The sequence below is a fragment of the Lepus europaeus genome, chromosome 20 (genome assembly GCF_033115175.1).
Source record: "Lepus europaeus isolate LE1 chromosome 20, mLepTim1.pri, whole genome shotgun sequence".
In the NCBI taxonomy this organism is placed as follows: Eukaryota; Metazoa; Chordata; class Mammalia; order Lagomorpha; family Leporidae; genus Lepus; species Lepus europaeus.
The window spans coordinates 27,750,155-27,763,825 of record NC_084846.1 but is presented as its reverse complement, the minus strand read 5'-3'; the positions used below and the strand labels follow the sequence as shown (position 1 = coordinate 27,763,825).

The window sequence follows — 13,671 nt, the reverse complement described above, 5'->3', positions numbered from 1 at the left end:
GGGACAGGATCGGTGCCCCGACCGGGACTAGAACCCAGTGTGCCGGCGCCGCAAGGCAGAGGATTAGCCTAGTGAGCCGCGGCGCCGGCCTAAAATAAATCTTTTTTTAAAAAGTATTTAAGTACTGTAAAAAGCTAAATTGCAATAAAACATTAACTTTAACATAGTCTTGGAATACACAGTATACAATATTTATCCTTAATTATTAATTATTTATATCACCAGTGTGACAAAAACACAACCCAACAATGTTAAATTCTGGCAATGGTGCTAAGCAGGGCATTGAATTTTTCTTTTCTTTTCTTTCTTTTTTTTTTTTTTTTTTTTTTTTTGTGACAGGCAGAGTGGATAATGAGAGAGAGAGAGACAGAGAGAAAGGTCTTCCTTTCTGCCGTTGGTTCACCCTCCAATGGCTGCTGCGGCCGGCGCATCTCGCTGATCTGAAGCCAGGAGCCAGGTGCTTCTCCTGGTCTCCCATGCGGGTCTTCCATGACTTGGGCCATCCTCCACTGCCTTCCCGGGCCATAGCAGAGAGCTGGCCTGAAAGAGGGGCAACTGGGATAGAATCCGGCGCCCCAACCGGGACTAGAACCAGGTATGCCGGCGCCGTAAGGCGGAGGATTAGCCTGTTGAGCCACGGCACCGGCCAGGGCATTGAATTTTTCCAAACCTTGTTTATCATAAGTGCTATTTTTGCATTCTTACAAAAATTGAAAGATGTTTCCAAATACTTAAGTTTGCATAACTGTGCATGCTTCAAACCAATATATAACAAAAAATTTACATACCAAATGAAACTGATCCACTTTTGGGATTCCATCTTCATTTGTTTCAAATTCCTGGTTTTGAACAGAAAGCTGTAAAACAAAATAAGAATAAATTTCCAAAGTATCAAACTACTGATTCTATAAAAAAGTCAAATCCAGACCTCTTCAGATTCTGTTGACTACAGAAGAGCACACGTAAAGAAATCAGGTGAGTTCTTTGTACAGTAAAACCAATTTCAAGAGTGATCAAATGGATTCTAGGGTTCTTAAAGTTTCAACCAGAGTTGATGTGCACACTAAAAACACTTTAATATTTTTTCAATTAATAAAAAAAAAAGTTGTGTTTAGAACTGAGTAGTCCTGGTGAATGAAGTTAGCATAGCAGTTAAGCCACTGGTTAAGAGACCCACATCCCGTATTGGAGTGCCTGTGCTGGAGTCTTGGCTCTGCTCTTGATTCCAGATTCCTGCCAATGGGCACCTTGGAAGGCAGTAAATGAACTCAAGTACTTGAGTCCCTGCCAACCATGTAGGAGACCTGGATGGAGTTCCAGGACCCTGGCTTCAACCTTGCCCAGCTCCAGCTGTTGTGAGCATTTGGTGAGTGAACCAGTAGATGGAAGGTCTCTCTTCTGTCTCTCTGCCTCTTAAGTAAAATGAAAATAAATTTATTTCGTGTAAAACAAATTAGAAAGCCATTCATAGGTTCTTTTTTTTTTTTAGATTTATTTATTTATTTATTTATTTAAAAGACAGTTAAAGAGAGAGGAGATAGATCTTCCATCCACTGGTTTACTCCCCAAATGGCTGCAATGATCAGGTCTGAGAAGCCGGGAGCCAGGAGCCTCCTCCAGGTCTCTCACATAAGCGCAGGGGCCCAGGCACTTGGGCCACCCTCTGCTGCTTTCTCAGGCACATTAACAGGGAGCTGGAATACATGTGGAGCAACCAAGACATGAACCAGCACTGCAGGTGGCAGCTTTACCAGCTATACCACAACACTGGCCCCCATTCATAGTTTTTTTCCTAATACACACTTTCCATGGACTTTTTAAAAAAATTTATTTTTATTTATTTGAAAGAGTTACAGAGAGTGGTAGAGACAGAGAGGTCTTTCAACTGCTGGTAAACTCCCCAGATGGCCACCAACAGCCAGAGTTGTGTTGATCCAAAGCCAGGAGCCAGGAGTTTATTCCGGGTCTTCCACATGGGTGCAGGCACCCAAGGACTTGGGCCATCCTCTACTACTTTCCCAGGCCATTGCAGAGTGCTGGATCGGAAGAGGAGCAGTCAGGACTAGAATCAGTGCCCATATGGGATGCCGGCAATTCAGGCCAGGGATTTAACCTGCTGCACCACAGCAGTGGCCCCTCCATGGACTTTGAAAAGATCTATCCTACGCACAGATATCCAAACTTTACTGCACCAAAATAAACTTATCTTCTAATTCCATTTTCTACAACTTTTTGAAGGATTCTCATATACAACAAGAAAATCTCTAAACCTGAAAATTAAACATCACAGTTCTAAATAATCTATGGGCCAAGGAGAAGTCTCAAAGGAATTAAACATTTGTAGAACAGGATTAAAATACAAAGCATTGGGGCTGGCGCTATGGTGTAGTGGGTTAAAGCCCTGGCCTGCAGTGCCAGAATCCCATAGGGGCGTCAGTTCGAGTCCCAGCTGCTCCATTTCCAATCCAGCTCCCTGCTAATGCTCCTGGGAAAGTAGCAGAGGATGATACTTGTTCTTGGGCCCCTGAACAACCCATGTGGGAGAACAGGAAGAAGCTCCTGGCTCCTGCCTTCAGATTGGCTCAACAGATTCATATTGTGTGGCCATTTGGGGAGTGAACCAGCAGATGGAAGACCTCTCTCTCTGTCTCTCCTTCTCTGTGTAACTCTAGTTTTTCAAATAAATAAATCTTTTAAAAATAACATCAAAATATGGAGGAGGTAGGTAAAGAAGTATATCTGGGGGGGCCGGCGCTGTGGTATAGTGGGCTAAGCCTCTACCTGTGGCGCTAGAACACCAAATGGGTGCCAGTTCAAGTCCTAGCTGCTCCTCTTCTGATATAGCGCTCGTTTAAGGCCTGGGAAGGCAGTAGAAGATGGCCCAAGTGCTTGGGCCCCTTGCACTCACATGGAGACCCAGAAGAAGATCCTAGCTCTTGGCTTTGGACCAGCCCAGCTCCAGCCATTGCGGCCATCTTGGGAGTGAACCAGCAGATGGAAGACCTTTCTCTCTGTCTCTCCCTCTGTCGCTCTGCCTCCCAAATAAATAAAATCTGTTTAAATATATACATATATATTTAAATGTATATATACATAAATACATATATATACATATATATATATATTTAAATGTGTATATATATACATATATATATAGGGAAACAGTAAGAGCAAAAATCAACAAAATTGAAAACAGAAAAACAACAAAGAAGCAAAGAGCTGGTTCTTTGCAAAACTGACAAAACTCTAGCAAGATTGGCAAAGGAAAAAAGAAAGGCAAATTACCAATACCAGGAATGAAATAGGATATAACAACAAACCTCAAAGGTCAAAAGATAATAAGGCAAGACTAAGAACAACTCTACACATAGAAAGTTGGCAACACAGACAAAACTGGTCTCTTCCTTGAAAAATAAACTGCCACAACTCACCCAATCTGAAATAATCTTCTGAATAACTCTATGACCACTAAGGGAATCAAATTTGCAACTTAAACATTTCTAAAAACAAAATGCCAAGGCCAAGGTAATTTCATTGGCAAATACTAACAAATGTTTAAAACAGAATTAACACCAATTCTACATGATTTCTTTTGGGGAAAAAAAAACACTTCTTGTTTCATTTTATGAACTTAATAGTAACCTAGTACCAAATCCAGATAAAAACTAAAGTAAAACTACCAACTAATATCCCTTATGAATACAGATACAAAACTCTTCAACAAAATTAAGCAAACAAAATTTGGCAACTTATAAAAGGAAACATATATCATGACCAAATGGAGTGTATTCTGGTAATGCAAGGTTAGTTCAATCTTGGAATATAAACCAATGTAATCTACTACATTAACAGCATAATGGAAAGAAAATTAACATAGTAATCAATGAAGAAAAAGCACTCAACAAAATTCAATACCCATTCATGAAAAGAAATATTCAGAGCAACAGGAAAGAGGTAAAGTTCATCTGCTGTGAGGTAAAGAGCATCAGTGGCAGCGAGCATTTAGTACAGTGGTTAAGACAACATTTGGGACAACTGCATTCCATATCAGAGTACCTGGTTCAAGTCCCAGCTCCACTTCCAATTCCAGCTTCCTGTTAATAAACAGCCTGGAAGGCAGCAGATGATGACTCAAGTGGTTGGGTTCCCATCACTCATGCAGGAGACCCATACTGAGTTCTGGGCTCTTGGCTTCAGCTTAATCCAGCCCTGGATGTTGTGAGTATTTGAGGAATGGACCAGCAGATAGAAGATATATCTATTTCTATTTCCCACCCTTCCACTCTCCATTTTTCAAAAATAGTTAAATAAGTAAAAATTTGAAGTATTCAAAAAAAAGGGCATCTATCAAAAAAACCTACAGCTAATATCATACTTAATTATGAAGGCCTCACTGGTTTCACCCATAAAATAAGGAACAAGGTAAAGATGTCCATTCTCAATGATCTTATTCAACATAGAAAAAACAAAAAATAAATAAATAAATAAATAAAAGCATAGTATTGGGAGTTCTAAACAGTATAGTCATATATGTAAAAGAAAAACTAGAGGCAACAAATTAGAAGCAGATAAAAATTATCTCTATTTTCACATGTCTCAGTCCATTTTGTGTTGCTATAACAAAATACTGGAGGCTGGGTACTCTATAAACAAGAGGTTTATGGAACTAACAGTTCTAGAAATAATAAGAGCAGGACTCTGGCATCTGCTCAGCTCTGGTGAGGATCTTCTGGCTGCATGAGAACAGAGCAGCTTCCATCACTGTGGAAGGGTGTGCAAGATGGGGAGATCACATGAGGAAACAGGAACAAGAGAGATTCGGGCTCACTCTTTTTATAATCACTTGCCCTAACAAGAATTAAGCAAGGTTCAGTGAGAACTACATTAAAATCTTTCCAAGAGTAGTACCTTCACACTCCTGATCACCTTCCACTAAGTCCGACCTCTTAAAAGTTCTACACCATCTCAATGCTAGGGACCAAGCTTCCAAGCACATGAAACTTTGGGGACATATACTCAAACCACATTTAAACTAAAACAGCAAATAACACAACTGTCTGCAAAGACAGTCTCAAAGAATCTACCAAGTGCACCTAGAACTAATGAGTTCAGCAAAGTTACAGGACACAAAATAAATCACAAAAGCCAATTGCAATTCCTGTAATACTAGCAATTAACACAAGGACACCCAGACTGAAAGCATAATACCATGTAAAATTGCTTTCCCATTTGGGAAACACTGACATTTACTTACAATTTCATGATTGCTGCCATAGTCATATACTCTGTAGCTTTCATAAATCAATTCACATGTTAACTTTAAATGTATTTTGAGAGAAAATAATAAAAAAAACACTTGCTTTATGAACTACTTCATTTTTCCTTAAAGTCATTAAAATATACAACTAAAATATCCATCAATGTAGTGTCTACAAATTCTCCTGAAGACTAACTTGTGAATTAACATGTGGGCATTGGGGAACAATGAGCCTTCCCTGTGCTCTTCCAACCAGACATTATCATCATTCCCTTCAGTAAGGCAGAGCCACATTTCACAGAGTTCCTTCCCCTGTAGAGTCACAATGTTTTGTAGTTTTTAGTGTACAGGTCCTGCACACCTTTTGTTAAATTTATCAAAACATCCATACTTTTGATAGTTTTGTAAATTTTTTAAAATTTCACTTTATATACTGAAATACACATATAATAAAATATATAAATATCTTATATATACCTTATATATATAAATATATATATGTCACTGACCTACTTCAGTAACAAATAACATACCCACAATAAAAGGCAGCCATAAGCATACAAATCTGAACTTGCAGAAGGAGGTTTTCCCATTTTCAGTTCAGGTGACATCAAACTCAAGTCACCAACCATCATGTTCACTGAGGCACGCTGACTCTACAAAAACAAAATAGTTTAAATATTTTTACAGGCAACACAGTTGAGGTTGCTTTCCACGAAATATTCTGCAATTAGCAGAAAAATTTTGAAATTCTTCATTTTCTTGTTCTCAAATATTATCTAACTTCTGCTATTATAAAATGCCCTTAAAAATCACACTTAACAAAGCTAACAGTGACACTTTTATTACATTCAGATTAGATTCAGATGATTCAAAACCAGTTACCATTGATTCTTGCATTAAACATTTAGTATTTTTTAAATATTTTATTTATATATAAGAGAGGTAGAGTTACAAACAGTGCGAGGGAGAGAAAGAAAGAAAAGTCTTCTGTCCATTGGTTCACTCCCCAGTTGGCCACAATGGCCAGAGCTGTGCCTATCTGAAGCCAGGAGCCAGGTGCTTCTTTCCAGTCTCCCATTTGGATGCAGAGGCCCAAGGATTTGGGCCATCTTCTACTGCTTTCCCAGACCTCAGCAGAGAGCTGGATTGGAAGATGAGCAGCTGGGACTAGAACCAGCGCCCATATGGGATGCCGGTACCACAGGCAGAAGATTAACCCACTGCGCCACGGTGCTGGACCAAACATTTTGTATTTTTTAGAAGAAATTTTATAAGAACAATTATATTCTCTAATTCTGAATATTCTAAATAATGTTTTTTTTAAAAAAAACTAAAATTCCAAAAAGCATTTTCTTCCTTACTGGCCATTTTCTAAATTTTCCATTTCTAACATGACACAGGATGACGAGGAACAACAGCAGGCAAACACTGATTGTACTTCCTACTCTCTCACTCACTTCTGTGTGATCTTGTGCTCTAACCTCTTTAGGTCTAAATTAGCTAATTTAGAAAATGGAAATAATATCTACCTTACAGAGCTACTATAAAGATAAAGGTATTGGGGCCAGCACTGGTGCAGCGGGTTAAGCCGCTGTCTGCAATGCCCACATCCCATATGTGCGCCCATTCAAGTCCTGGCTGTTCTACTTCTGATCCAGATCCCTGCTAATGCTCGTGGGAAAGCAGCAGAGGATGTGCTTGGGCCCCTACCACCCACATGGGAGACCTGGAAAAAGTTCCTGGCGCCACCCATTGAGGCCATTTGGGGACTGAACCAGCAGATGGAAGATCTCTCTCCTCTCTGTAACTCTGCCTTTCAGATAAAAGAACAAAAAAGAAAGAGAGGGAAAAAAAGGGGAAGGAAGGAGGGCAAGAGGAAAGGAGGGGAGGAGGGGAAGTGGGGAGGAGGGGAAGAGGGGAAGAGGGGAGGAGGGAGGGCGGGAGGGAGGGGAGGAGGGAGGGTGGGAAGGAAGGAAGGAAGCAAGCAGAGAGAGAGAGAAAGAGGGAGAAAAAGAAAGAAAGAAAGAAAGAAAGAAAGAAAGAAAGAAAGAAAGAAAGAAAGAAAGAAAGAAAGAAAGAAAGAAAGAGAGAGAGAGAGAAAGGGAAAGAGAGAAAGGGAGAGAGGGAAGGAGGGAGGAAGAAACCCTCTAGGAGCTGTGGTCTGGATAATGATCTTTGGGGGAAAAAAAAAAAGATAAAGGCTGGCGCCATGGCTTAAGAGGCTAATCCTCTGCCTTGAGGCGCCGGCACACCGGGTTCTAGTGCCGGTTGGGGTGCCGGATTCTATCCCGGTTGCCCCTCTTCCAGGCCAGCTCTTCTGCTATGGCCCGGGAAGGCAGTGGAGGATGGCCCAAGTGCTTGGGCCCTGCACCCACATGGGAGACCAGGAGAAGCACCTGGCTCCTGGCTTCGGATCAGCGTGATGCGCCGGACGCAGTGGCCATTGGAGGGTGAACCAACGGCAAAAAGGAAGACCTTTCTCTCTCTCTTACTATCCACTCGGCCTGTTAAAAAAAAAAAAAAAAGATAAAGGCATCTAGCACAAAGCCCAGCACATAGCACTAAGTGCTGACTGGCTCTTCTCTACCTACTGTCTTTATCTTTGCTTCTCAAAGTGTGGTCCCAAAGCCTGTAGCCACAGCATTAACTAGGAGCTTGTTAGAAATGCAGAATCTTTAGCCCAAAAATGTTGAGTAATAATTTGCATTTAACAAGCTCCCCAGGTGATTCATATGCACTCTAATACCCAAAAAGCAAGCATCTTGACTACAGACTACTTTTCAAATTTTTCTCCCTAATTAATATTTCAGGCCGAAAGTAGTATGAAAACTGTAGCAAAAACTAAGTTTAATCACTATTTCAAGGTAAATCATTTTAATTGAAGATTAAAACAATGTCTTGGGAAATAATAACAGTTGACAAATGAGTATAAAAGAAGAATGGGTGCTGTGGCGTAGCAGGAAAAGCTGCTGCCTGCAGTGCCAGCATCCCATATGGGTGCCGGTTCAAGTCCCAGCTGCTCCATTTCCAATCCAGCTCTATGCTATGGCCTTGGAAAGCAGAGGAGGATGACCCAAGTCCTTTGGGCCCCTGCACCCATGTGGGAGACCCGGAAGAAGCTCCTGGCTCCTGATTTCAGATCGGTGCACCTCCAGCACTTGTGGCCAATTAGGGAGTGAACCAGCAGATGGAAGACCTCTCTCTCACTGCCTCTCCTTCTCTGTGTAACTCTTTCAAATAAATAAATAAAGAGGATGAGTAATTCCTGGAGTAGTCGTATCTACAACTGTGCAAATGGGATGCTCAACAGGAAAACTGAGAACCTTAGAAGTCGAGAACTTAAAATTCAATTTATTTTTCTTATGGTGTTATCTTAATTCTCAAGTGAACTAATGTGATAAATATTTCAGAAAGTCAGTCTATAAATCCTGCACAATCCAGTTTTTTTGTCAATTGAATATTTTTACTTTCTTTTTTGAGTTACTATATGAAAATCATCCAGACTACACATACAACAGTAGCATCACTCTATGATTGCAGATGGCCAAAGCATAAAAGCACTGACAGATGAGCATACTAAGAACAGCATAGATAACAAACACCAGCAAGGATGTGGAGAGACTGGAATCCTTATACATTGCTGGTGGAAATGTAATTCAGTGCAATTGGGGACAGGCATTTGGCACAGCAATTAAGACATCACCTGCACCCCAAGCTGGAGTGCCTGAGTTTGAATTCCAGCTCCACTCCTGATTCCAATTTACAGCAAATGCACATGCTGGAAGGCAGCAAGTGATGGATGGCTCAAGTATCTGGGTCCTCGCCACCCACATGGGAGACCTAGATTAAGTTCCCAGCTCCTGGCCCAGCCTAACCCCAGCTGTTACAGGCTTTTAGGGAGTGAACCAATGGATGGAACAGATCTCTCTCTCTCTCTCTCTCTCTCTCTCTCTCTCTCTTGCTCTCTCTTCTTCCTCTTTTCTCTCTGTCCCTTTACTTTCAAATGAATAAGTAAAAATATTTTTCTAGGTGTCGACGCTGTGGCGTAGCAGGCTGGGCTGCTGCCTGCAGTGCCGGCATCCCATATGGGCGCTAGTTCAAGACCCAGCTGCTCCACTTCCAATCCAGCTCTCTGCTAAGGTCAGGGAAAGCAGTAGATGATGGCCTGAGTCCTTGGGCCTCAACACCAACATGGGAGACCCGGAAGAATCTCCTGGATCCTGGCTTTGGATCAGCACAGCTCTAGCTGTTGCAGCCAACTGGGGAGTGAACCAGCAGATGGAAGACCTCTCTCTCTCTCTCTCTGCCTCTCCTTGTCTCTCTCTGACTTTCAAATAAATCAATTAATCTTTAAAAAATATTTTTCAAAAATGATATAACCACTTTGGAAAACATTTATTTTCCTCAAAAGTAAAATATAGTTACCACATGACCCAGTAATTTCACTTAAACAGCAATGAAAACTCTTCTGCAAAAAACTGTACACTAACATTCATAGCAACAAAACTGATAATAACAAAAATGTAAACAACCCAAATATTCATCAACTGATGAATGCATAAACAAACTGTGGTACAGCCATACAATTAAATGCAATTTAGCCATAAAAATAAATGGTGTTCTGATCCATGCTATAACATGGATAAACTTCAAAAACACTATGCTAAGTAAAATGAGCCATTCATGAAAGGCTATATATTGTATGATTCCATTTATATGAGATATCCAGAACACACAAGTTCATAGAAACAGAAAATGTATCAATGATTTCCAAGGCCTGGGGAGAGGGAGAATAGGGGAGTGGCTACTAATCATTATGGAGCTGCTTTATGGGAATGATAAAAAAGTTCTGGAACTAGACAGTGGTGACCAATGCAACACTTTGTAAATATGCTACTGAGTTGTACACTTTATGTGAATAAATCTCAATAAAGTTGTTACTTTTAAAGGATTATCCATTCCATAATTATATATATATATATATATCCCAAAACATATTATACACTATATATATATAAATTCCTATTTGTCAAATAAATATGAAATTGCTCCATGTGATCATGTATGTTTTGAGGTTAACCATTCTACCAAAAATAAAATTTCACAATATGCTGTTTTATTTATTTATTTATTTATTTATTTTTTTGACAGGCAGAGTGGATAGTGAGAGAGAGAGACAGAGAGAAAGGTCTTCCTTTTTGCCACTGGTTCACCCTCCAATGGCCACTGCATCCGGCGCATCACGCTGATCCGAAGCCAGGAGCCAGGTGCTTCTCCTGGTCTCCCATGCGGGTGCAGGGCCCAAGCACTTGGGCCATCCTCCACTGCCTTCCCGGGCCATAGCAGAGAGCTGGCCTGGAAGAGGGGCAACCAGGATAGAATCCGGCGCCCCAACCAGGACTAGAACCCAGCGCCTCAAGGCGGAGGATTAGCCTGTTAAGCCACGGCGCCGGCACAATATGCTCTTTAATTGTCTGATTTTTGCTACCTAGGTAAATTTCCTATTTGGAGGTAATATGGCACCAAATAACAGTCATCGAAGTTCAGCCAAGACTTGAACTAAATGGAAAAATCTATAGTTCCCAGGTTTCTAAAAGTGTGTATTCTTGACCAAAAAACAGCAACTTATATTTAAGTTTAATCACTGGGGAAAAAGGATGACACCAGCAGGAGAAAGGAAGGGAGATGACCAAGTTTCTTTGCGTATTTCGTACTGACAGAATGTTTCCTGATGAAAAAACAAGCAACAGTGAATGCTACCAATGCCAGTGAGTGTAACGGCAGGTGCTCCTAAGACTTGGGTCAGAATATATAAAACTTAAACTTGGAAACTCTTGTTCCAGCACCTACCTGACAGCAGAAAGCTATTGACACTATAAGATACTCCTTAACTGAAGGTATCGATGCTAAAAGAAATTATAATAAATTATCATATTACATGTAATCACTGAACTATTGCCTAGTAAAATTAAATGAAGTCTAAAACCTATTTGTAAAACCATGATATTTTACCACAGATTTGGTGAAGTCAAAATCTCCAACAATTCCTTGCTCACGGTTTAGAGCAAACACATTGTTCTGATGAAGTGATCCATGAATTATGTCAGCCTTGTGCAATGTGTGGAGGCCCTGGGCAACGCCTTTCATGACCTTTAATGCTTCCTGCAAAGAAGTGCACACACAAGAAATCGGGAAATGGGTAAATCATTTTAATACATGAACCTCTTTAACTTCAAAACTGTTCCAGATTTGGAACAGCTATTCGGCAGATTGCTCCAAACAAACCCTTAGTAATAATACAGCATAGAGAGATAATTTAAGGCCAGGTGAAGCCTTGATTATACAACTGGTGATGTGTGTTTGTGCACATAATTCACACATGTACATATATGCATTCATTTAGATAAACGTATATATATTCTTCAATCTCTCAGGAGACAGATTATAAAAAAACCATGTGAAGCAGCCAGGAAAGAAGAGACTGAAATCATGTTACTAGGGAGGAAGAATCATTCTTCCTTTATTGTTATTAATTAATTCTAAATCTACAGTGGTAAGAATTAAAATGGCCACTTAAGCACTTACAAAGAATACTTCAAAAAGTTAGTGGAAAAATCAAAATGAAAGATAATGCACATTTTCCATGAACCTTTTGGAAAAGCCCTCATTTAATAGCTAGTGCTGTTTTAGGCAATGTGCATATAGCACAGCTCAACTGTTGTGAGCTTGGGTTCTACAATCAGAAAGATCTAATTTCAAGTGTTTATTCTGCCTCTGGCCAAGGGACCCCCTGCAAGTCAACCCCTTTAAGCCTCATTTTTTCTCATTTGCATAACAGGATAACTAATATCACAGGACTGATGTGACAAATAGAATAACACGAGTCAAATTGCTGCAGTAGAGCATGCAGTGTGCATGAGGAGTTATTTTCTCACTGACCACATGTGTGAAAACAGTGTTTTACTTACATCTGAAGTTAAAGGCATGCTAGCCTGAACAGCACTCAGGTTTGTCCGAGGATAGTATGGAACCACCAGATACGCCATAGGATCTGACTAAGATGCAAACAGAGAATGTGACTCAAAGGCAAAGATTATTCAACATGTTTTTAGGATACATTGATTCCATATATAGTACTTTTTGTTTATACCAAAAAGAATCAATCACTGCTCTAAAATTTTTTAAAAATGTTTCCTTCAAGAGATGTAAAGAGATAAAGAGATAAGAACTTTACCTTACACAAGAACAAGAATTTCAGGGGCAGCAGCCCGGACTCCTCTTTAGCATCTCTCCAGGCTCTGTGGTAGGTGGCTGCTCTCCGAATCACCCTGGCTTCTGTGTCAACATCCACAGAATAGCCCTTTTACCAAAATAAGAGGTAATCGTAAAGTTAAAAATTCCTAATTATTCACCTTTCCAGGTTAAATGTAAGAAATGATTTTATGTAAGTTAAATTACATTTAATTTTATTTTTAAAAAGTTTATAAGTACTTTTTCTATTGGCTTTGAATGCTGTAACTTGAAAAGGAAAAATAAAATTTCTACATGTAGCTTACAATACCTTGTAGAATGGGTAGCAACTAGGGCCTAAGTATTTATCCTACAATCAAGATTAACAGTTTCAGATCAATGACAAGGAGTAGTGTAAGTCTGTGTTGGCAACACAGCTGAAATTTCAAAGAGAAATCCAACAAAAGCCAGCATTTTTAAAGGCTACTGGATAGAATGCAGTAAGTTTGTCCAAAGGAAAGTGAGCATACCCCATTAAAGACAAATACCATCTAGTGAAATGAGGGAAACTTTAAAGTCAAAATTAGTCCTGGCAAGCAGACTGGAAGCACGAGCTTTACACCAGTCAACTCACATACTTTAGCAGACTACTGAGTTTTTCTTCTTTCCTAAGAAGCCACACCCCAACTCCCACTGTACCTCTGCATCTCCCACAATCAGAGGAACTCAGACTTACCTTTAAAAGAATCACCTGCCCATTAATCTCAGAGCACACCAAAGGACGCTTGCTGCTAAGTTCCTTCATTGGTTCAGCATCAAGAAGATCACGTTCCAAGCTCATAGTAAGAAGACCTCCAGAGTTCTAGGCACAAGTTTTTATTATACTTGAGTAATACAAACCATTGTGGTACCTCTAAATTATCAGCACAGTGCATTACATGCTATCAGATGGACTAGCCATCATCAACCTTCCTAAAGAAACCAGTAAATACTAACATGTTTGACATTTTCTATTTTTTTCCAGTTCCTGGTTCTTGAACTCCTCCTGCTCAAAGTATAATCACCATACCTTTAATGGCAGCTACAGTTCTAGAACACACTCAAGAGATGACTGAGCATAACCAGGTGTGCTTCCAAGCAACCCTAAAGTTTGAGAAAGCTCCCTTTGGTCATTATGTTAA

At 40.1% G+C, this 13,671-nt stretch overlaps 1 protein-coding gene across 2 annotated transcripts in view; it reads right to left on the bottom strand.

Annotated features, from left to right (window-relative positions):
- STK31 (serine/threonine kinase 31) overlaps positions 1–13,671 on the bottom strand; it is an 86,994-nt gene that overhangs the window by 13,771 nt on the left and 59,552 nt on the right. Inside the window, exons 18-23 of one of the 2 annotated variants that reach the window (XM_062178932.1) lie at positions 13,227–13,352; positions 12,495–12,620; positions 12,229–12,315; positions 11,273–11,422; positions 5,791–5,913; positions 789–857 (exon numbers count right to left, since the gene is read on the bottom strand). In XM_062178932.1, the coding sequence (XP_062034916.1) occupies positions 789–857; positions 5,791–5,913; positions 11,273–11,422; positions 12,229–12,315; positions 12,495–12,620; positions 13,227–13,352 (681 nt within the window). The remainder of the gene's footprint in view (positions 1–788; positions 858–5,790; positions 5,914–11,272; positions 11,423–12,228; positions 12,316–12,494; positions 12,621–13,226; positions 13,353–13,671) is intronic. The other variant, XM_062178933.1, reaches the window with a different exon arrangement.